The sequence below is a fragment of the Enhydra lutris genome, unplaced genomic scaffold (genome assembly GCF_002288905.1).
Source record: "Enhydra lutris kenyoni isolate GAN:26980312 unplaced genomic scaffold, ASM228890v2 scaffoldscaffold39, whole genome shotgun sequence".
Classification (NCBI taxonomy): Eukaryota; Metazoa; Chordata; class Mammalia; order Carnivora; family Mustelidae; genus Enhydra; species Enhydra lutris.
In genome coordinates, this window is record NW_019154123.1 from 14809413 (window position 1) to 14826824 (window position 17412).

The 17412-nt window shown below is 43.9% G+C and overlaps 1 protein-coding gene across 1 annotated transcript in view; it reads right to left on the bottom strand.

Annotated features, from left to right (window-relative positions):
* Nucleotides 1–1341: 1341 nt before the first annotated feature.
* Nucleotides 1342–17412, bottom strand: part of LOC111155085 (copine 4) — a 338389-nt gene continuing 322318 nt past the window's right edge. Inside the window, exons 12-15 of the mRNA XM_022515133.1 lie at nucleotides 14890–14941; nucleotides 13695–13828; nucleotides 8097–8333; nucleotides 1342–1793 (exon numbers count right to left, since the gene is read on the bottom strand). Coding sequence (XP_022370841.1) covers nucleotides 1659–1793; nucleotides 8097–8333; nucleotides 13695–13828; nucleotides 14890–14941 — 558 coding nt within the window. The 3' untranslated portion in view covers nucleotides 1342–1658. The remainder of the gene's footprint in view (nucleotides 1794–8096; nucleotides 8334–13694; nucleotides 13829–14889; nucleotides 14942–17412) is intronic.

Here is a 17412-nt window from a genome sequence, read left to right on the forward strand (position 1 = left end):
AAGACTATCACTCTCAGAAAAAATTCTGTAAGTACCCAATTTATTCATAAAACAATACAGTTTAAATATTTATAATTTTTTTCAGTCGTACATTTTTTTTTAACCATCATTCCCAAAATGTTGTGCATTTGGCTGACATGTATTTGCAAGGTTAAGATCTATAATTATAACACTGGAAATCATACAAGGCATTTGATTTGCTTATTAATATTTCCTCCCGCAACAAAAAACAAACAGATCTATTTTGCCTTGTGATTTACTTCCCTATCTCTCTGACCAAAAGTAAGTTCCTTCTTGTGCCTTTCGTACCTGCAAAACACTTGTCCATTTCTCCACGAGAACAACACACAAGTGAAACATTCTTTCTTCTGGTTCAAGACTGGCCAGTTCATATCCACGCAAAACAATGATCCTAGGCATTTCATCTGATAGATTTTGCTCTCAGGAGTGATAAAAAGAGGCAACAAGATGCCCCACACTAAGCTTAAAGGTCAACTTGGTGGCCGGGTTTCTGGGGAGCCATACCGCACGGCCATTTGCCATGGACGAGTTGCCATGGTTGTGGTCCCACCAAAGACTCTTTGAAGTCATTCCTCAGGATTGACATAAAAACGGAACCATTCCCTTTGGGATTGTGTGATGTCCCCTTTGAGAGGGGAGAGGCTGGCGAGGAGGATCATTCCCTAGTCTGTTTAAGGAAGAGTTGTGACTAGAAAGCAGTGAGACTGATGTGGGGTATGCACCTTCTGGAGTCAGTCTCACTACTTTCTAGTCCCACCTCAGAGACAGGCGGGACTTTGTGCTACTGGCAGGGGAAAAGTGCCCTTCTCAAGCAGACTAGGTGCTTCCCTGTGTCAGATGGTCTCTGGGACAACACCGTAGAGTCTAGAACCTCAGAACTCTTAAGTGTGGACTACAATGGTTATCACCTGGGACCTTGTTAGAGATGCAGAATCTCGGACCCACGCACACCTGTTGCACCACAGTCTGATTTGTAACGAGATCCTCAGGTCATCTGGGTGCACAGTAAAGTCTGAGAGGTGCTGGGCTCGGTGCCCCAAACCCACTTCTAGAAGACTATGTCTAGGTGAGTAAACCTCTTCAATAAAGAGACCATTCATAGCAGGGAGGGATTATAGATAACAATTGCAAAAACAGTGTGTGTGTGTGTGTGTGTGTGTGTGTGTGTTTTATTTTAAACATGCAAAATACAGTCCATGCATCTGCCATTTTGAAAAGTCTCTCATCCTATAGCAGATAAAACCAAATTATGTTTTGGCTATCGACTTTCCATAAATGTGTCAAAATGCTTTACAGTGTAAAGATAATAAGAAATTTAGCAAAATTTCAACAAACCTGTATAAAAAACGGATACAGATAACATTTTATTTCAAGGCGACATGCTGTAATGTAAAGAGTAAGTTGTAATTATTCGTGTTTCTTTGTAAAAAGTCTTTAACAATACAAGAGCTTAACAGATCCAGGCCTCAGGGCTACACATGCAAAAAAAATTGTCAGTTAGTTAAAAATCACCGAAACGTGCTATTTTTTAAATGTGTACGTGTGTGTGTGTGTGTGTCTTTTTAAATACAGGAGTAGTAGAAGTATTAAATATTAGCAGGAATAGTATTTCAGAACTCTGTAAAAGTATGTGTAGTTCACGGTGCTAGCGTCCTGGAAGACTCATACATTTCCGATGAACATTTTGGCTTAATCCCTTTGCCATTGTAATAGTCCACAACTTGATTTGGGACTTCAGCCAACACGCTCTTTGCCAGGGCAGCTGGAGATGCCTGGAAGGAAGAAGAAAGCACTGTGACTTTGGCACCTGGCCCAAGGAATCTGATCCAGAATCAGCTTAAAGGCTGCAGTTTTACTCTGAGCAGCTAGTCTCTCTCTCTCTCTCTCTCATTCATTCATTCATTCAGTTGGTATTTGTTGAGTATCTACTCCAAGCAAGAGTTGTTAGATTGTTGGAAAATAAACCTTTTATTTCCTAGTTATATTTTCCCATGCTTGTCTCAAAATACAAAACTATTCACATCTGAATTTGGGTGAAAGTTGGACGGTGGAATGGATTCTCTTTGAGTTTTGTTTCCAATCTGCATTCAGTTCCAGGCACTGTGCTAGAGTTTACGGGTCTGTGGTTCTTGCCATTAAGTGAGTTATAAACATGAGAGGGGAGCCTGGTGTGGTCAAAATGAACACCGCCCTGAGACCGAACACAATACATGCTACAGACCAGCAGCATCACATCACACAGGAGCTCAACAGAAATATACAATGCTAGACCCATCCCAGAGTTATTGAATCATAATCTGCATTTTAACTTGATGCCCTAGGGTGATTCCTATGCATACTGAAATTTGAGAAGCACTGCTCTAGAGTTACAAACACCCTGGGACCAGAGCGCAGACAATGAAGATTAAGTCATCTTAGAGGAAATCACACCAAGCTTCCAAGGGGTGGTGGTGTTTCAGTTGGGCATGTTTTAAAATGTAGAGAAGGGGGATGACATTTGACCATTCTAAGTACAGTGAGTCATCTGATGGGGCTAAAGAAAGTGTGTGTGTGTGTGTGTGTGTGTGCTGGGGATGCAGGATTTTGGGGGTATTCAGTTGGACAATAAGCTTGAGCCCAGGTGACAGAGTGTCTTGAATACCACTAATTAATGGAGCCTTTATTCCATTAGCATTATGATCCCACTGCATGATTTGGGGCATAGGAAGGTGGAGGTTGGTATTCTGCATGGACTCTGGAGTCAGGCAGAGCTGGATCTGACTTCTGGCTCTGGCCTCATTATTAGCTATTATTGAAGTTGAAAACTTGAAGCAGAAGCACCAGTTAATGAGTGTTGGAGATTCCTCAGCAAAGGAAAGAAAGGGCTAGACAAAATGCCCAATGACCTGGTTTCTTGCTCTTTCCTTCCTTATGTGGCTTGCCACTCAGCCATTCGACTTGGCTAAGCCCCAGTGTTCTTAAAGACACGACAGCAAGGAATAGGGATTGGTTTTATCCTGCCCAGCTTTTAGGAGTTTCAAAAGAGAGACACTTATCTTAAAAACAATCTGAAAACATGGCGAGGAGTTTTTCTAAAGTGACCCCTCACATTTTGAAGATGTCCTAGCATGTGGGCAATCGGCATTCATGAATGCTCTTTTAGTTTATAAATGTCTGCTCAGAGTTTGGGTTAGAGCATGGTCCACACGTACACTGGGGTCACTATGAAAGTACCATCTTCTCTGACCACATCTCATATAAAGGCTAGAAAGCCAAATACTTCATTTCCCAGCCTTCTTTGCACCTAGGGATGGCCATATGACCCATTTTCTTTCTTTCTTTTTTAAATTTTTATTTTAAGAAGGCCCCACACTCAACATGGGGCTTGAACTCACAACTCTGAGACCAAGAGTCACTCACTCTACTGACAGAGCCAGCCAGACATCCCAATATGACCCAATTTCATCCTTTGAGACATAAGGATGCTTCTTGGAAAGCTTTTCTTTCTTGGTTAGAGGGGACAGCCATGGTTGGTTCTGTTTGCCTTTCCTCTTCCTTTTTTACTTTGAACTAGAATGTAATTCCTGGAGCTATGGGGACTGTTTTATCATCATGGGCAAACAGCAAAGGGATCACCAAGTGCTCGCCCTGATACTATCAAATCACTGAAAAAAAGATGTGGGCAGCTACCAGTCCCTAGCTTCTAGTTGCATAAGAACAACATATTTGTCTTTATACAATCTAGGGTTTCTCAATTTTGGCACTATTGCCATTTTGGGCCAGATACTTTTTTGGGTGGGGAACTGTCCTGAACATCGTAGGATGTTTACCAGCACTCCTGGCCTCTACCCACTACATGCAAACAGCACTCCAAAGCTGTCACCATCATAAATGTCTCCAGATGTTGCCAAAGTTGTCCCTGGTTAAGAACCACCTGTGCAGGGGCTACCTGGTTGGCTCAGTTGGTTAAGTGTCTGCCTTTGGCTCAGGTCATGACCCCTGGGTCCTGGGATTGAGTCCTGCATCGGGCTCCCTGCTCAGCAGGGAGCCTGCTTCTCCCTCTGCCTGCTGCTCCCCTGGCTTGTGCTCTCTCTCTCTCTCCCTCTCTGTGTCAAAAAAATAAATAAAATCTTAAAAAGAACAACTTGTGCAATCCACTGTAAGATAGATTTACTGTTATATGAAGCCAGTGATATCCCTAAACAGTGCTGTCAAGCAAAACTTGGTCCAGTGATGGAAATATTTGACATCTGCCCTGTCCAATGTGGTAGTCACTAGACACTAGATTGAGCCCTGAAAAACTGAATTTTATTTTTTAAGATTTTAAAAATTATTTATTTATTTCTTTGACACAGAGAGAAAGAGACAGAGAGGGAGAGAGAAAGTACAAGCAGGGGGAGCAGCAGGCAGAGGGAGAAGCAGGCTCTCCGCTTAGCAGGGAGCCCGATGTGGGACTCGATTCCAGGACCTGGGGTCATGACCTGAGCCAAAGGCAGACATTTAACCCACTGAGCCACCCAGGTGGCCCTGAAAAACTGAATTTTAAATTTTGTTTCATTTTAGTGAATTTAAATTTAAATAGCCCTATCTAGCTATCTGTCACTGTATTTAGACAGTACAGTTTTTGAATGACTCTCCCACTCCTTTGCATATCTGGGCTGGTGGGTCTGGTAAGCAATGAGGGCTTGGGGGCATTATCTGGTTGGGAAAAGGCCAAAAACATGAAAGCAGCTGGTACTAGCAGCTCATTTATTAGCCACGTGCGAGGACCAGGTGCTGTGCTAAGCTTTACATAGGCACCACTTTTACTCTTCTAACATGTGTGTCGTTTGCCTCATTTTAAAGATGAAAGTCTGTGGCACAGACTTAAATAACCTGCCCAGAGCACACAGCTCTGAGTCTGTGCCCTGTCCACTTCAAAGTTGAGTTATCATGCAAAGGGAGGCAATTCATGCGTTTCTGGCTTAATGGAAAGGATGTTAGCTCACCTTTCATTTTATTTACTGTGTATTAAATTCAGAGTAGATAAGTTCGGATAATATGGTTTTCAAACCCTAAGCTGAAGTCCATGCAGGTAAGGGCTGTGACATGCTCCTGGTGTTGCTTTTATCACCCACAGAGCAGCTGGAGATTGTGTGGCAGACACAGGAGAGCAGAACCCCATTCCCTTGCCCTGGTCAGGGTGCTTCCCTTGTCACTGAGAGCCCCACCCCAACTCCCTGCCCACCAGAGGTCTGTCCTTCCTCTGGCCAGCGTAAGCCTCGAGGCTTTCCTCACCGCTGCTCCTCTCTGCTCTCAAGTCCTGTGGCAACACTGGGTCCCCACAGGTTGCTTTAGCATAGGAGTTTTCTGGGGACATCTACATCCCAACCATGTCATTCTCTGGTGTGTTCCTTGAGGCCCGGACCCATGCCTTTATAATCTCACTGTGGTCCCAGGCTAGCATGTGCCGCACCCACGGCAGGCGCTCCAGGAGTGTTTGAGGAACAGGAGGAGGCTGTGGGGGAGAGGCAGGAACATGCATGGCATGCAGGAACAGAAAGATGGTGGTTTGGGGAAGTACACAAATCCCCTAGGGAGGGAGATCTTTGACCCCTCTGCACTCATGCGGAGTTATGGGTGGTGGTCGGTGATGTGGCTACTCCTGCCTGGCTGGGAGGAAATGGGGAAGGACCTGAAAGTCTGGAAGAACTACCCCCTTTCCCCACTTTGGGCATTATGCAAGTAAGTCACTTCACTGATGAGCACAAACTGTGGCAAATTTCACCCATTTTAGCCCATCCCTCCCCGATACCCTTCCTTGCTGTCTACTTGCAAACAGCCTGAGGGCTTGGTGAGCCTCTTTTATTTAGCAAGTGGTTTCATTTGGAAACAGTCCCCTTGTGCAGATTGAAGGGGGGCTATGGTAGCACGGCTAAGCCCCTCACCCACGCTATTGCCCCTGTGCTTGCTGGGGGCTTGGGTGTTCTTGAACTCCCTTTGCATTCAACACTGTAGCCAGGGATTGATTTCAGGCTCCTCTAATGATGCTCATGACACATAGTCCTCCTTAGAAGGAGAATCGCAATTGTGCGGCATTACCGTTAGGAGTAATGCCTTATTGTTCCGGGAGCCCTGGCGTGTCCAGGGATCTCGCTAAGCGGTCCTGGCAGGCCAACAGATGTAGGGTTCACTGGAGGCTACTGAGCTCATTATTTATCTGAAAGTTTGCTTTAAGGCATGTCCCAAGAAGGTGGCAAACAACAGTTTATGAAAAGCATATGCTAAATGCTCTGATGCCAGCACTGGAACTTGTCGATAATCAACAATGATCCAGCCATCTTTCCACTAGCCTTACCCAGCGTGGCTGGTGTGCTGGTGTGAGCCCAAACTGGGATTCAGATATTTCTGGACATATCTGATAAAGTGGCTAGGAGAACAAAAAGGATTGCTTTGAATGAGGGCTCTTGGCTTGAGGAGAAAGGCTTTTCCAGAAAGTATCAGGAGGGGAAGCTCATAGTGGATGTCACAGAGCCTGTCCTTCCTCACCCTGACTCTAAATAAGTGACTCCAGGCCTGAGCTCAGAGGGGCTGGAGAGGAAGCGAAGGACATTTGTGGCAGGGGTCCTGGAGGCATAGGAATGCAGACTTCACTGCATTAAGGGTCCAGATAACAGAAGGGTTTCCAAAGGAAGGACACTTGTCCCTTCCCAGGGGACTGCAGGGTCTCTCAGGGCACCGAGAGTTCTGGAGATTGCCTCCCACTGGGGCAGCCTCAGTTCAGTTACCAGCCCTGGGAGCAGCCTCCCTGGCACCCCACGCAGAGCAGAGGTCCAGGCCTCGGTGGACAGAGTGGCTTCCATGAGGGGCACAGGACAGAAGAACACAGAAGACTGCCTGTGAGGACCTACTTGACTCCCAGACACAGCTGGCAGAGGCTCTGAAGGTTCTTCAGGGCCTCTACCGGCACAGAGGGATCCCTTGTGAGAACCAGAGAAGGGGTTACCCTGGGCCATTGTAGCCCTACGGGTGCAGGGTTCTGTGTAAATTTTAAAGGTGCCTCTTCTTCTCCAGAGTTGACAATTATCCCAGATTCCGAAATGCTGAAAAATTGTGCCATGCTAGAGCATTGTCTCATGGGCCTGCTTCAGGGTCATCTGGGGACTGTGACACTGCTTGAGTTACTCTTCATTACTGATGGGAACCCAAGAGTGTAAAGCTCAATGTTACCTTGCAGAAAACTGATAAGATTTCTGCCCAGTAGAGAAGGTAATATAAGATGACGAGGATGATTTTATAACCCTTTTGGTCATTAACCAGTTTTGAAGCTGCCTTAAGAAACTTGTTCCAGGGGCGCCTGGGTGGCTCAGTGGGTTAAAGCCTCTGCCTTCGGCTCAAGTTGTGGTCCCGGTGTCCTGGAATCGAGCCCCACATCGGGCTCTCTGCTCAGCAGGGAACCTGCCTCCTCCTCTCTCTCTGCCTGACTCTCTGTCTACTTGTGATCTCTGTCAAATAAATAAATAAAATCTTAAAAAAAAAAAAAAGAAACTTGTTCCAGTATTCCCCCCACCCCCACCATAATCTGCTATTTTATACCCTCCCTTGAACTAGCTTTGCCATCTTTCTGGTTCCCTCATTAGTGAGTTAAATAAATCTTTGATGCTGCCTATGGTATATTTGCAGAGGATTTAGGTTACTATCATCTCAAGAATATATTTTTCCAAGGCAAACACAGGCTTCTCTCAGCGTACATGGCTTGACAAAAAGAAGCCACGCTGAAGTTCAGCTTTTCTTTGCTACTTCAACCAGGCACCCTTGGGCAGCAAGCAACCTGGCCAACAGTACATGGCAGCCCTGTGTGCACTAGAGAGCCTAAATGACATGGAGGAGGGGAAGCACCAGTGAAGTATTGGCTGCCACGTTTAGCGTGACTCCTCAGCTATTACTTGAGTTACACGCCTTTCTCCAAATAGCGAAGCTCTACATATCCTGGGTGTGAGACAGCGTGGCTGGGCAGGGATAGCTGACATTGCTTCACCCCAAACACTGGCAGGAAACCGTGGGAGCAAGTTTGCTTTGATCTCCTCTCCCATGGGAAGCCCCAGACATATGCGTACGTGTTTGAAGTTCCTGAAGGGCACGAACTGGACGATGTCTCGAAGGACAGGCTCTCCCTTGGGTGACCTCAGAATGCCGTCGTCCCCATCTAGCATCTGCATGTCACTGAAGTCCGCGTTGCCTACGCCGACGATGATGACCGACATGGGAAGGTGGGAGGCATGGACAATGGCCTCCCGGGTGTCGGCCATGTCCGTGATGACACCGTCGGTGAGGATCAGCAAGATGAAGTATTGCTGGGATTGACCGGTGGCCAGGCGAGCATGGGGACAGGGAGGTAGGGGAGACAAGGACAACACCAGTTATGCACCCGGGTGGCTTCCATGCGTCCTGACCACAGTGACAGTGCTGATAGTCTTTAATGAGTCCTGTGTTGGCAGCCCTAAATACTTAAAGCTATGATGAATGGAGCTTCAACACAGGCAGAGTAATCATGGGGTAATTCTAAGAATCACTTCAGTGAGCTACATGGCACAATGTGGTGGACAGAACAGCAGGGGGAGTCAGGACAGGCTGGCCTCAAAGCCTCTACTGTCTGAGCTCCTGGGAAAACTTAACCTCCCCTGGGTCTACGCCTCTTCATCTCCTGAGGAGTGGGACTAGATCATTTATCCCACCCTCTTCAGCTGGGGGAATTTTCAGAGTCCACAGCTGTACTGCCCAGTACAAAAGCCTCTAGCTCCTTGTGCCTACTGAGCCCTTGAGATGTGGCCAGAGTAACAGAGGCACTGAAATTTAAATTTTATTTCATTTTAATGAATTTAAATTTAACCTTCAAAACAGAGACTTGATTCATTTATTGGAAACCTTTCAAATGCATTTGGAACAACTCAGGTATGTGACTAGTTTCTCAACTATTAATACATAAAACCTAAATAAAGATCAAGTATTTGCAGTGATGATTTAGTATCCAAACTAAGGTGACTTAAGTACAAAATTCACATGGGCTTTGAAGACTGAGTACAAAAGAAAGAATGCAAAATATTTTATTAATAATTTTTTTAGATGGAAGACAAATTAAGATGAGAATACTTTGGTTATATTGGGTTAGATAAAATATATGATTAAAATTAATTCCCTTAATTCTTTTAACTTTTAAACATGTGGCTACTGGAGAATTTACAATTGCACATACAACTCCATTATATTTCTAGTGGATAGCACTAGCCTAAAACCTTGCTAGCAGGGGGTGTGGGTTGTTGCCTCTTCCCCTGAGGGCCACACACCAGGGTCTGGTCTAGTTTGAGTGTGCTTGTGGGTGCTGAGCTCCTGTGGTTTCTTGCTCCAAATCCCAACTCTCTGCCTGCAGCCTGCCTGGTCTCTTTCCACCTGGACAGGCTCTCAGGTGGCTCATCTGAGAGTGAGACTGGAGAAGACATTCTCTATCCATCAGCACAGGGAGGGCTCAGGACTTGCTCTGGGGTCTAGAGAAGGAAGGCATCAGAGATCATCACTATTGTCAATGTTAAGTGTTAAGTGACATTATGATGGCATCTACTGAGAGATCAGAGGGATGCAGGGCACCGGGATGCCAATTCATGCCAATCTAATGTAATTTTTGCAACATGCCCAACATCTGTAGTAAATGTGGGATTTTTAAGGCATTTCAAGTTGCCATATTTCAAAGAGGAAAGGCTGGATAGAATAGCTACACTCTGAAAACACCTGGTTTTGAGAATCATACTTAAAAGGTTACACACAGGCTGTTAGTATTAAAAGGCTCCCGCTTCTCTCTGTAAGTTGGAAAGATATTTGAAACAAAATAACATGTCAAAAGTACACCTGGAGGGAATAGAAATTCACACTATTATGAGACAGCCATATGTTCTAAATACTTTCTATATAGTTTAATGTAAAGACTAATTTTGTTCCATGTCCACTAGCTGCCCAACCCTGGTTCTAGCTAACCAACCAATTTTCAAATTCATCTGAGTTGTACATTTTCATCCATATCCATGCTTTGAGTCATATAGAGTCACAAAAAAGGTGGCTTGGGAGTTTGGAGGAAGGTTTCAGTAGCATGACCTGATGGTACAGCTAGGAAGGGGAAGAGAAGGGACAGAAGGAGGCAACTTGGTGGTTGGGGATAGAGGGAAAGAGTGTAGAATACACCAGAATCATACATCACTCTTCCAGGGTACACCTTGGATGCCTCACCTGGAGGGAAACTGCTTCTGACCCATGAGCAGATGGAGTCCTTGCGTGAGTCACACTTCTATGTCTTCTCCCTCCTTTTTCCACATCCCCCAACTCCCATTTGATATGATCTTTGTGGTCTAAGGGGATGGACCACCCCTACCTGCTCAATGCCTCCAGGAATAAAACACCTGATAGCCACACTACCACATCAAGAAACTTTAGAGTTGAAATGGCCTAGAGACAGTGTTGGGAAAATATTTTCTGTAAAGGGACAATCATCAATATTTTTGGCTTTGCAGGCCATGGTGATCTCTGTCCAACAACCTAACCTTGCTGGTGTAGTGTGAGAATAGCCGTATTTATCACTTAATATGAATAGCATGGCTGTGTTCTGATAAAAATTTATTGATGGACACTGAAGTTTGAATATCATGTGATTTCCACGTGGCATGAAATTATTACTCTTCTTTGGATTTTTTCCCCAACCATTTAAAAATGTAAAAGCTGTTCTCAGCCTACAAGCCATTGAAAAACACACTACAGAATGCAGTTTGTTGGTTTTTCATCTAGAGCAGGGATTTCATTTTATTTTTTAAAGATTTTATTTTTAAATAATCTCTACACCCAACAGGGGGCTCGAACTTACAACTCTGAGATCAAGAGGTGCTTGCTCTACCAACTGAGCCAGCCAGGAGTCCCTAGAGCAGGGATTCTTGACCTGGGCTGGTGGACTGCTGAAAGATTTCAGACAGTATGTGAACTTGGGGTAAATTACATTTTAGTTTCGCTAACCTCTAACTAAAATTTATAATTTTTTTCAATTATAATCAACAAATAAAATTGGTTTTAACTGCGCTTGTGACTTAGTCACCACTAGAAATCACAGGGTATTTTCCTGTTATAGTGACCGCAAATATCTTCCTATATCATTTATATCAACACTACTTAGAAATTATAGAATTGTTAGACTAGTTACCGGTTCTCATAATTTAATGTTAACAAAAGAAACATTTTATTGTTATACGTATCATGCTTCTTAGCCACATTTAAAAATCTTTTGCTGAATGCATTTCAACATATATGGTTTACTTATAACATATATTTTATTTTGTGCATTTAAAAGCATTTCTGAGAAGGGGTCCATGGGCTTCACCAGTTATTAATGGTGTTCATGAAGCAAGAAGTGTCCAAAACCTCTGATCTGAAGAGACTGTCAGGATTCTAGAATCTGATTTTTCAAGGTTCAATCTAGCTAAAGGTAATATGCTGCAGACTGCTGGACTGACATCTTGATGGAAATTTCCAATAAAGCGAGCAGTAGTAGTTGCTTCTAAAGTCAGGCTAGAAAATGCTCACAGATGAAATACTATAGTCTTTGAATGAACTTGAGGTCCTGTTTAGATAAGGGGGGGATTTTTGTTTTGTTTTTAATTTGTACACGAGTTCCACAAAAATTGAGAAGAAAATCTGACAGCCATAGATTCCTTGCACAACCTACCAAGGAGGTTCAAGGTTAGGACCCTTAGCAATCAGTAATAACAAGGGTCCCTGGACCACACACAACTCAAAGAACAGGGAATATCTTTGGGGGAAAAACATCAGTGTTTCTGGCCTCTAGGGTAAATTATCTGGGGCTGTGTGGATTAGATGCTTCCTCTACCAATTCCTGACCTGTCCTTTCAGAGCAGACCCACCTGACCTTGGTGGAGGGAGTCATGATCAAAAACTCAAGCTGGCTTATATCAGGCCAGGATCCAGACCCATGTCAGCCATGTTCTCTTTTTATTCTTGTGGGTCCCAGTACTCCAGAAGGGCTGGGATCAATCAGTTTTCAAATTGGGTTCTGGGGATCCCTGGGGATACCTTGGATGCTCTTGGGGATAAAGGAGGTAAAAGAGAACAGCCAAGTTTGAGCTCCATCTCCCATCCAGATTTAGCAAGAAAAGTCTACTTTCTTAAAATCTACTTTATATGTTGGGTTTCTGAGTCAAGTTATCATTTGAAGAGTTTGAATTTGAAGTTCTGGTGATGAAAAAAAGTAAAATAAAATAAAATAAACTGAAATACTGATCCTGTCCAACCCTTATTTCTAAATCATGCATCTGTGAGGATTCAAATTTGTTCCATGGCCGCTGTGTGTTTGGCTAGATGGAGGTGCCACTGACGTTGAGAAGTATAATTTTCAGACAAATGTTGGGGAGGAAACTCTTACTGGTATGGGAGGATGGAGACAGTGAGGAAGACTTTCCTTGTGTTTTGAAGGAGAGGAAAGGGTCATTAGCTAAAGGGTAAAGTAGTATCAAGGGAGAGAGTTTAATTCAAATAGATATTATAGCCTGTTCCATTTGCTAATGGGAATGAGTCTTCAGTAGAAAGGGGAAACAGATGATAAGGAGAGAAGGGGAACATAACTGCTGTGTCAATGTCCTTGGATAATTGAGAGGGGATGTGCCCCAGTACATAAGAGATTGACATCAGATATGAGCATGGTCCTCCATCCATTCTAATATGAGGATGGCTGAGAACCTGGTTACAGTGCAAATAGCTTGGATGAATTCATGTCAGCAGATGAGGGAGAAGTATATAATCTTCTTCATGCAAATGCAGTATCTTGGAACCCAGGATAAAAATTAGAGAAAGTTCCAGACATTGCTAATATTCTACTAAATCTGAAAAAAAAAATTAAGAAAGCTAGAAAAGAAACATATTGGTATCATTAAAGATATATAGAAAAGTTATTATGGTAATATTTAATTCTAAAATTTTAAGGTTAAAAAAAAAAACTCTGTTTGGACTTGTTGCCTTGGTTTGAATTTTTCTTAAGAAAACCATGAACAGGGGCGCCTGGGTGGCTCAGTGGGTTAAGCCTCTGCCTTCAGCTCAGGTCATGATCCCAGGGTCCTGCGATCGAGCCCTGCATCAGGCTCTCTGCTCAGCAGGAAGCCTGCTTCCCCTCCTCTCTCTCTCTCTCTGCCTGCCTCTCTGCCTACTTGTGATCTCTCTCTCTGTCGAATAAATAAATAAAATATTAAAAAAAAAAAAAAAAGAAAACCATGAACAGAATGTGAAACAAGTCTTTGCCATGATGGATTGTGTTGTTGCATTTGACCACAAGGGGACAGATGCACCCATTCTTTTACTTCAGTTTTGCTTTGCTTTCATCAGTAGTATGGATACATTGGAAAGGAAGCTAATTTTGGACAGTTCCCACCACCCCTCACCCCTGTAATGTTGCAGACATTTGAGATGTGTCATCTCTAAGCCTCACAATAACCCAGCAGACTTGGGTAGGATTATCTCCATTTTTCAGATGAGGAGACTGAGGATAAGGGAAGGGTAAGGCATTTATCCAAACTCACACAGGTAGGAATGTTTGGATTTATTGTCAGAGTGGGGTGGGTGCTATGGCCAAAATCCAGGTAAATGCCTGTTAGCAGGAGGAACGGCCCTCTCCTTACCGATGCCTCCTTGGTGTTAGTTTCCTCTGATGCTGACTTGGCGACCTTCTGAATGATGGGGGCGATGTTGGTAGGACCGTAAAGCTGGAGCTTAGGAAGGCAGCTCTGATAGGCCTCCACAACTCCTTGAATTCCTAAGGTGAAATTAGCAAAGATCAGTAGTTCAGTAGTCCTCTCAAATATAAGTATAATCAAACACACACAGAAATAAAGCATTCAGTTGCTCCCCAACAGTCCTTCTCAACATCACACTTATATCCTTAAGGCAAAAAAGAAAATACCACATCCCTGGTGTTGCCTACACTCCCGCTGATGTTCTCTTTAAAAGCGCAAGTCAAAAGCAACCATTTCCACAAACTTTTCCCTAATGTCTCACTTTACACACATGATTTTGTTAGATCCTCATAGCCAAAGAAACAGATGTTATACCCCTTTTATAGGTGAAGAAGCTGAGGCTCAGAGAGGTTAAATGATCTGCCTCAGGTCACACAGCCAGGGAGTTGAAATCTCAAGATTCAAGCCCAGGTCTTGTCTGGCTCTATCTATCTAAAGGCTGTGTTCTCAGCCATCAAGCAATTCAGCTCTAATGTTTCTCTCATTTTCACACCACCTCTTGAGTCTGCTCTAATAGGTACCACCCCTGGTCGCCCGTAGCAGTCACGTGTACATCGCTTCATCATCATTATTTAATGGAAACAATGTTGAGGAATTTCTACCTGGAAATAATACAATACCTCCCAAAGCCTTTGAGAAGGCTCTTTCTGGCACAAAACCATGAAGCTACTTGTTTGACGTCATATCCTTTGCCAGCACACTGAAAGTGTCAAATGCTTTCCACGTTTCCTCCCTCCTTATTCCTTCACAGAGAGGAAGTTGTGATAAATGAACACCTAATGAAAACTTAGAAAGCAGAAAGAGGCATAGCTTTTCACTGCCCATTGGGTAATTTTTCTCCCCCAAGTTTTTCTGGTCAGAGAAGAATTGTTATCAATATTCTTGCTGTAAGCTTAAGACCTCTTCTGCATTCTGCCTCTTAGAGCTATTTTTCTGCTCTGTTATTATGGCTCTCCATTGTCTTTGGAGTAGCATGGTTTCTCTGGATCCAGGAAGCCTGCATCAGAGCAGAGAGATTAAAATGGGAAAGGTACCCACAGAAGGGCTGTGAGCCCTCAGCTTGCTTTCATGTGTGATTTACCTGCACATTCCGGGTTGTCTTCATTAAAGTTGATTGCGAAGTCGTGAGAGACCTAGACACCAATTAAAATTTAAAAAAGGAAGAAAGGAGAATTATAACTTTAATCCAGTAAGGAGGCACTGGAGTTTAGAGTTTGCAAGCAAATGCCCATTACATTCATTATGTGTTAAGCAGCAGGAACCATTTTAAGCCTTTACACAATCAATCTGAGATGGAGGGTGAATTCCAAGCTCCCTGTGGAGTTGAGGTGACAGGAAGACTTTCTAGAATCAGATAAATGCCGGCAGGAGAGAAGAATAAGGCAAATAAAAAAGAAATCGAAGAAAAATGTAACTCCAAATAGCTTCCAGATAGAACTGGCCACAGCCTGGAGGCTTAGATCTGGCCGAGCTCTATTTAGACGCAGTGATAAAAACAATGAGAGCTCAGTAACGCAAGCTGCCTGCCCAACATGCTGATGGTTATGAAGGTGCCAGCTAAGCCGTTGACATTTAAGAATTGTTCTAACATGATATGCAGAAATATAGGGCAGAAGGATTTTCACATATACACAGGTTAAAATAAACTCTACTCTTGGAAAAGTAATAAATACAGTTTTTCCTCTTCCAACACAATTTCCTCTATCTGGCAGGAGCTATGCATAAGGTCAAAAAAGATATTGTTTACTTTTTGGTTTCTAAAACCTGATAAGAGGACATGTTTATTGGATCATTTGGAATTATACAGAGACTTCTTCCATTTCAAAGGCTATTTCCAAGCACTAACTCTTTTGGGGGCTAGAAGATAGGTCATTGCGTTACAAGACCCCTCTTTTCTTAGTATTGGTGCCCTACCCCACATTTCCTTGCCCTGAGCACTTCCAGGCAAGTCAGTTGACTTCCAATCATCTTACCTGCTTTATTTACCTTGAGTTTTTCTCAGGCCTGCCTAGCTGAAAGTATTGGGAAACCAACAGCCCTGGGGAGTTGTCCTTAATCACTCACTGGATGACAGGATATGGTGTATCAGTACCCCAGCTGTCTTATCTCTTGGGGTTTGTGCATGCTCTGCATGATCTCCCTGGGGCCCCCAGCAGAATTAAGTTCCAACTGCCCACAGAGGTAACTGACTTGCCAGCATACCCTGTGTTGACTTGCCCCCATTTCCCCACTCTCTGTTGAGGTTTCCTTCACCTCTCAAATAAACAACTTGCCTCCAAATCCTTGCCTCAAGGTCTGTTCCCAGGAAAGTGCAAACTAAGATAGAGGTGCTTGTGGCTCAGTTTCAAGGCAAACTCTGAGATTTCATCCTACAGAAGGCAATTGTGACAAACTCTCTGGCGCACCTGACAGGATGAGACCATCAGTGCCTGTCATGGCGTAGGGGGAATTAGGAGTGGGAAAAGGGGCATTTGCATGACTTTTTGAGAACAGCAATGAGGATACGGGAGGGATGTCTGTTAAGACAGAAGGAAGAATAAGTTAGCTGGCAGGTAGCATGGAGTCAAGGGATCAGGTGAGCATGAGGATTTCAGAAAATATCAAAAAGGATGAGTTACACCAGGAGGGGGGCCAGGTAGATGTCATAGATGAGAAAAGGAGGGGCTGAAACAAGTGCACTGCACACCTCTGACCTTAGCCCTGCTGGGCCAGGCTGAGACCAGAAAACTACCTGGTGGGAATGTGGTGAAGAATGTTCTAGCATCTCTGGGTAGTTGGACTGGTGGTTGCTTTTATGCCTTTTTTTTTTTTAAGATTTATTTATTTATTTGAGAGAGAGAGAGACAGGGGAGGGGTGGGCAGAGGGAGAGGGAGAGACTCTCAAGCAGCCCAATACAGGGCTGAGTGCAGAGCCCAATACAGGGCTCGATCTCATGACCCTGAGATCATGACCTGAGCTGAAATCAAGAGGTGGATGCTTAACCAACTGAAACACACAGGTTCCCCATAGACCGGTGGTTTTTGACTGGTCATTCTCAAAGCTCAGCAGCTCTGGGAAGAAGGCTGGCACCCATTTGTCCAGATTCTGGATTTGATACCCCATCTAAAGGTGACTGCATCTCCTCAGTTCTGGCTAATTCTTATATGTATATTCTTTGAATCTTAGTGTTGCCAGGTCTTCCAGTTTTTCTGGAGAAGCAAGAAATCTAACATTGTAAATGAAATTGCATAATTCTTTAAAAAAAGTTGTGTCAGATATAATACATTTGTGGCCTGAATAATGTCTACAGGCCACCAGTCAGCAGCTCCTGTTCTATGTTCTTCCTCTGCATGTGCTCAATTTCCAACAAATGCTTCTAGAATTCTGTAGCCATGCCCGGGAGGGAAGACAGTGTCGGTTTTGAGGCCAACAAGAAAGAGGACAGGTCAGAGAGACACGCCAGTCCATCCACTGTTCACCCCAGCAGTAACAGGGATTTGGATTCCCTTTTTTCAAAAAGGACACAGGAGGGGAAGGCCGTTGGTCTGAGAGGTCTGGTGTGGGAGCAAACATCAGCATTTTTCTCCTGCTCAGCAACTCAATCAGTAAAAGAGAAACTGATGA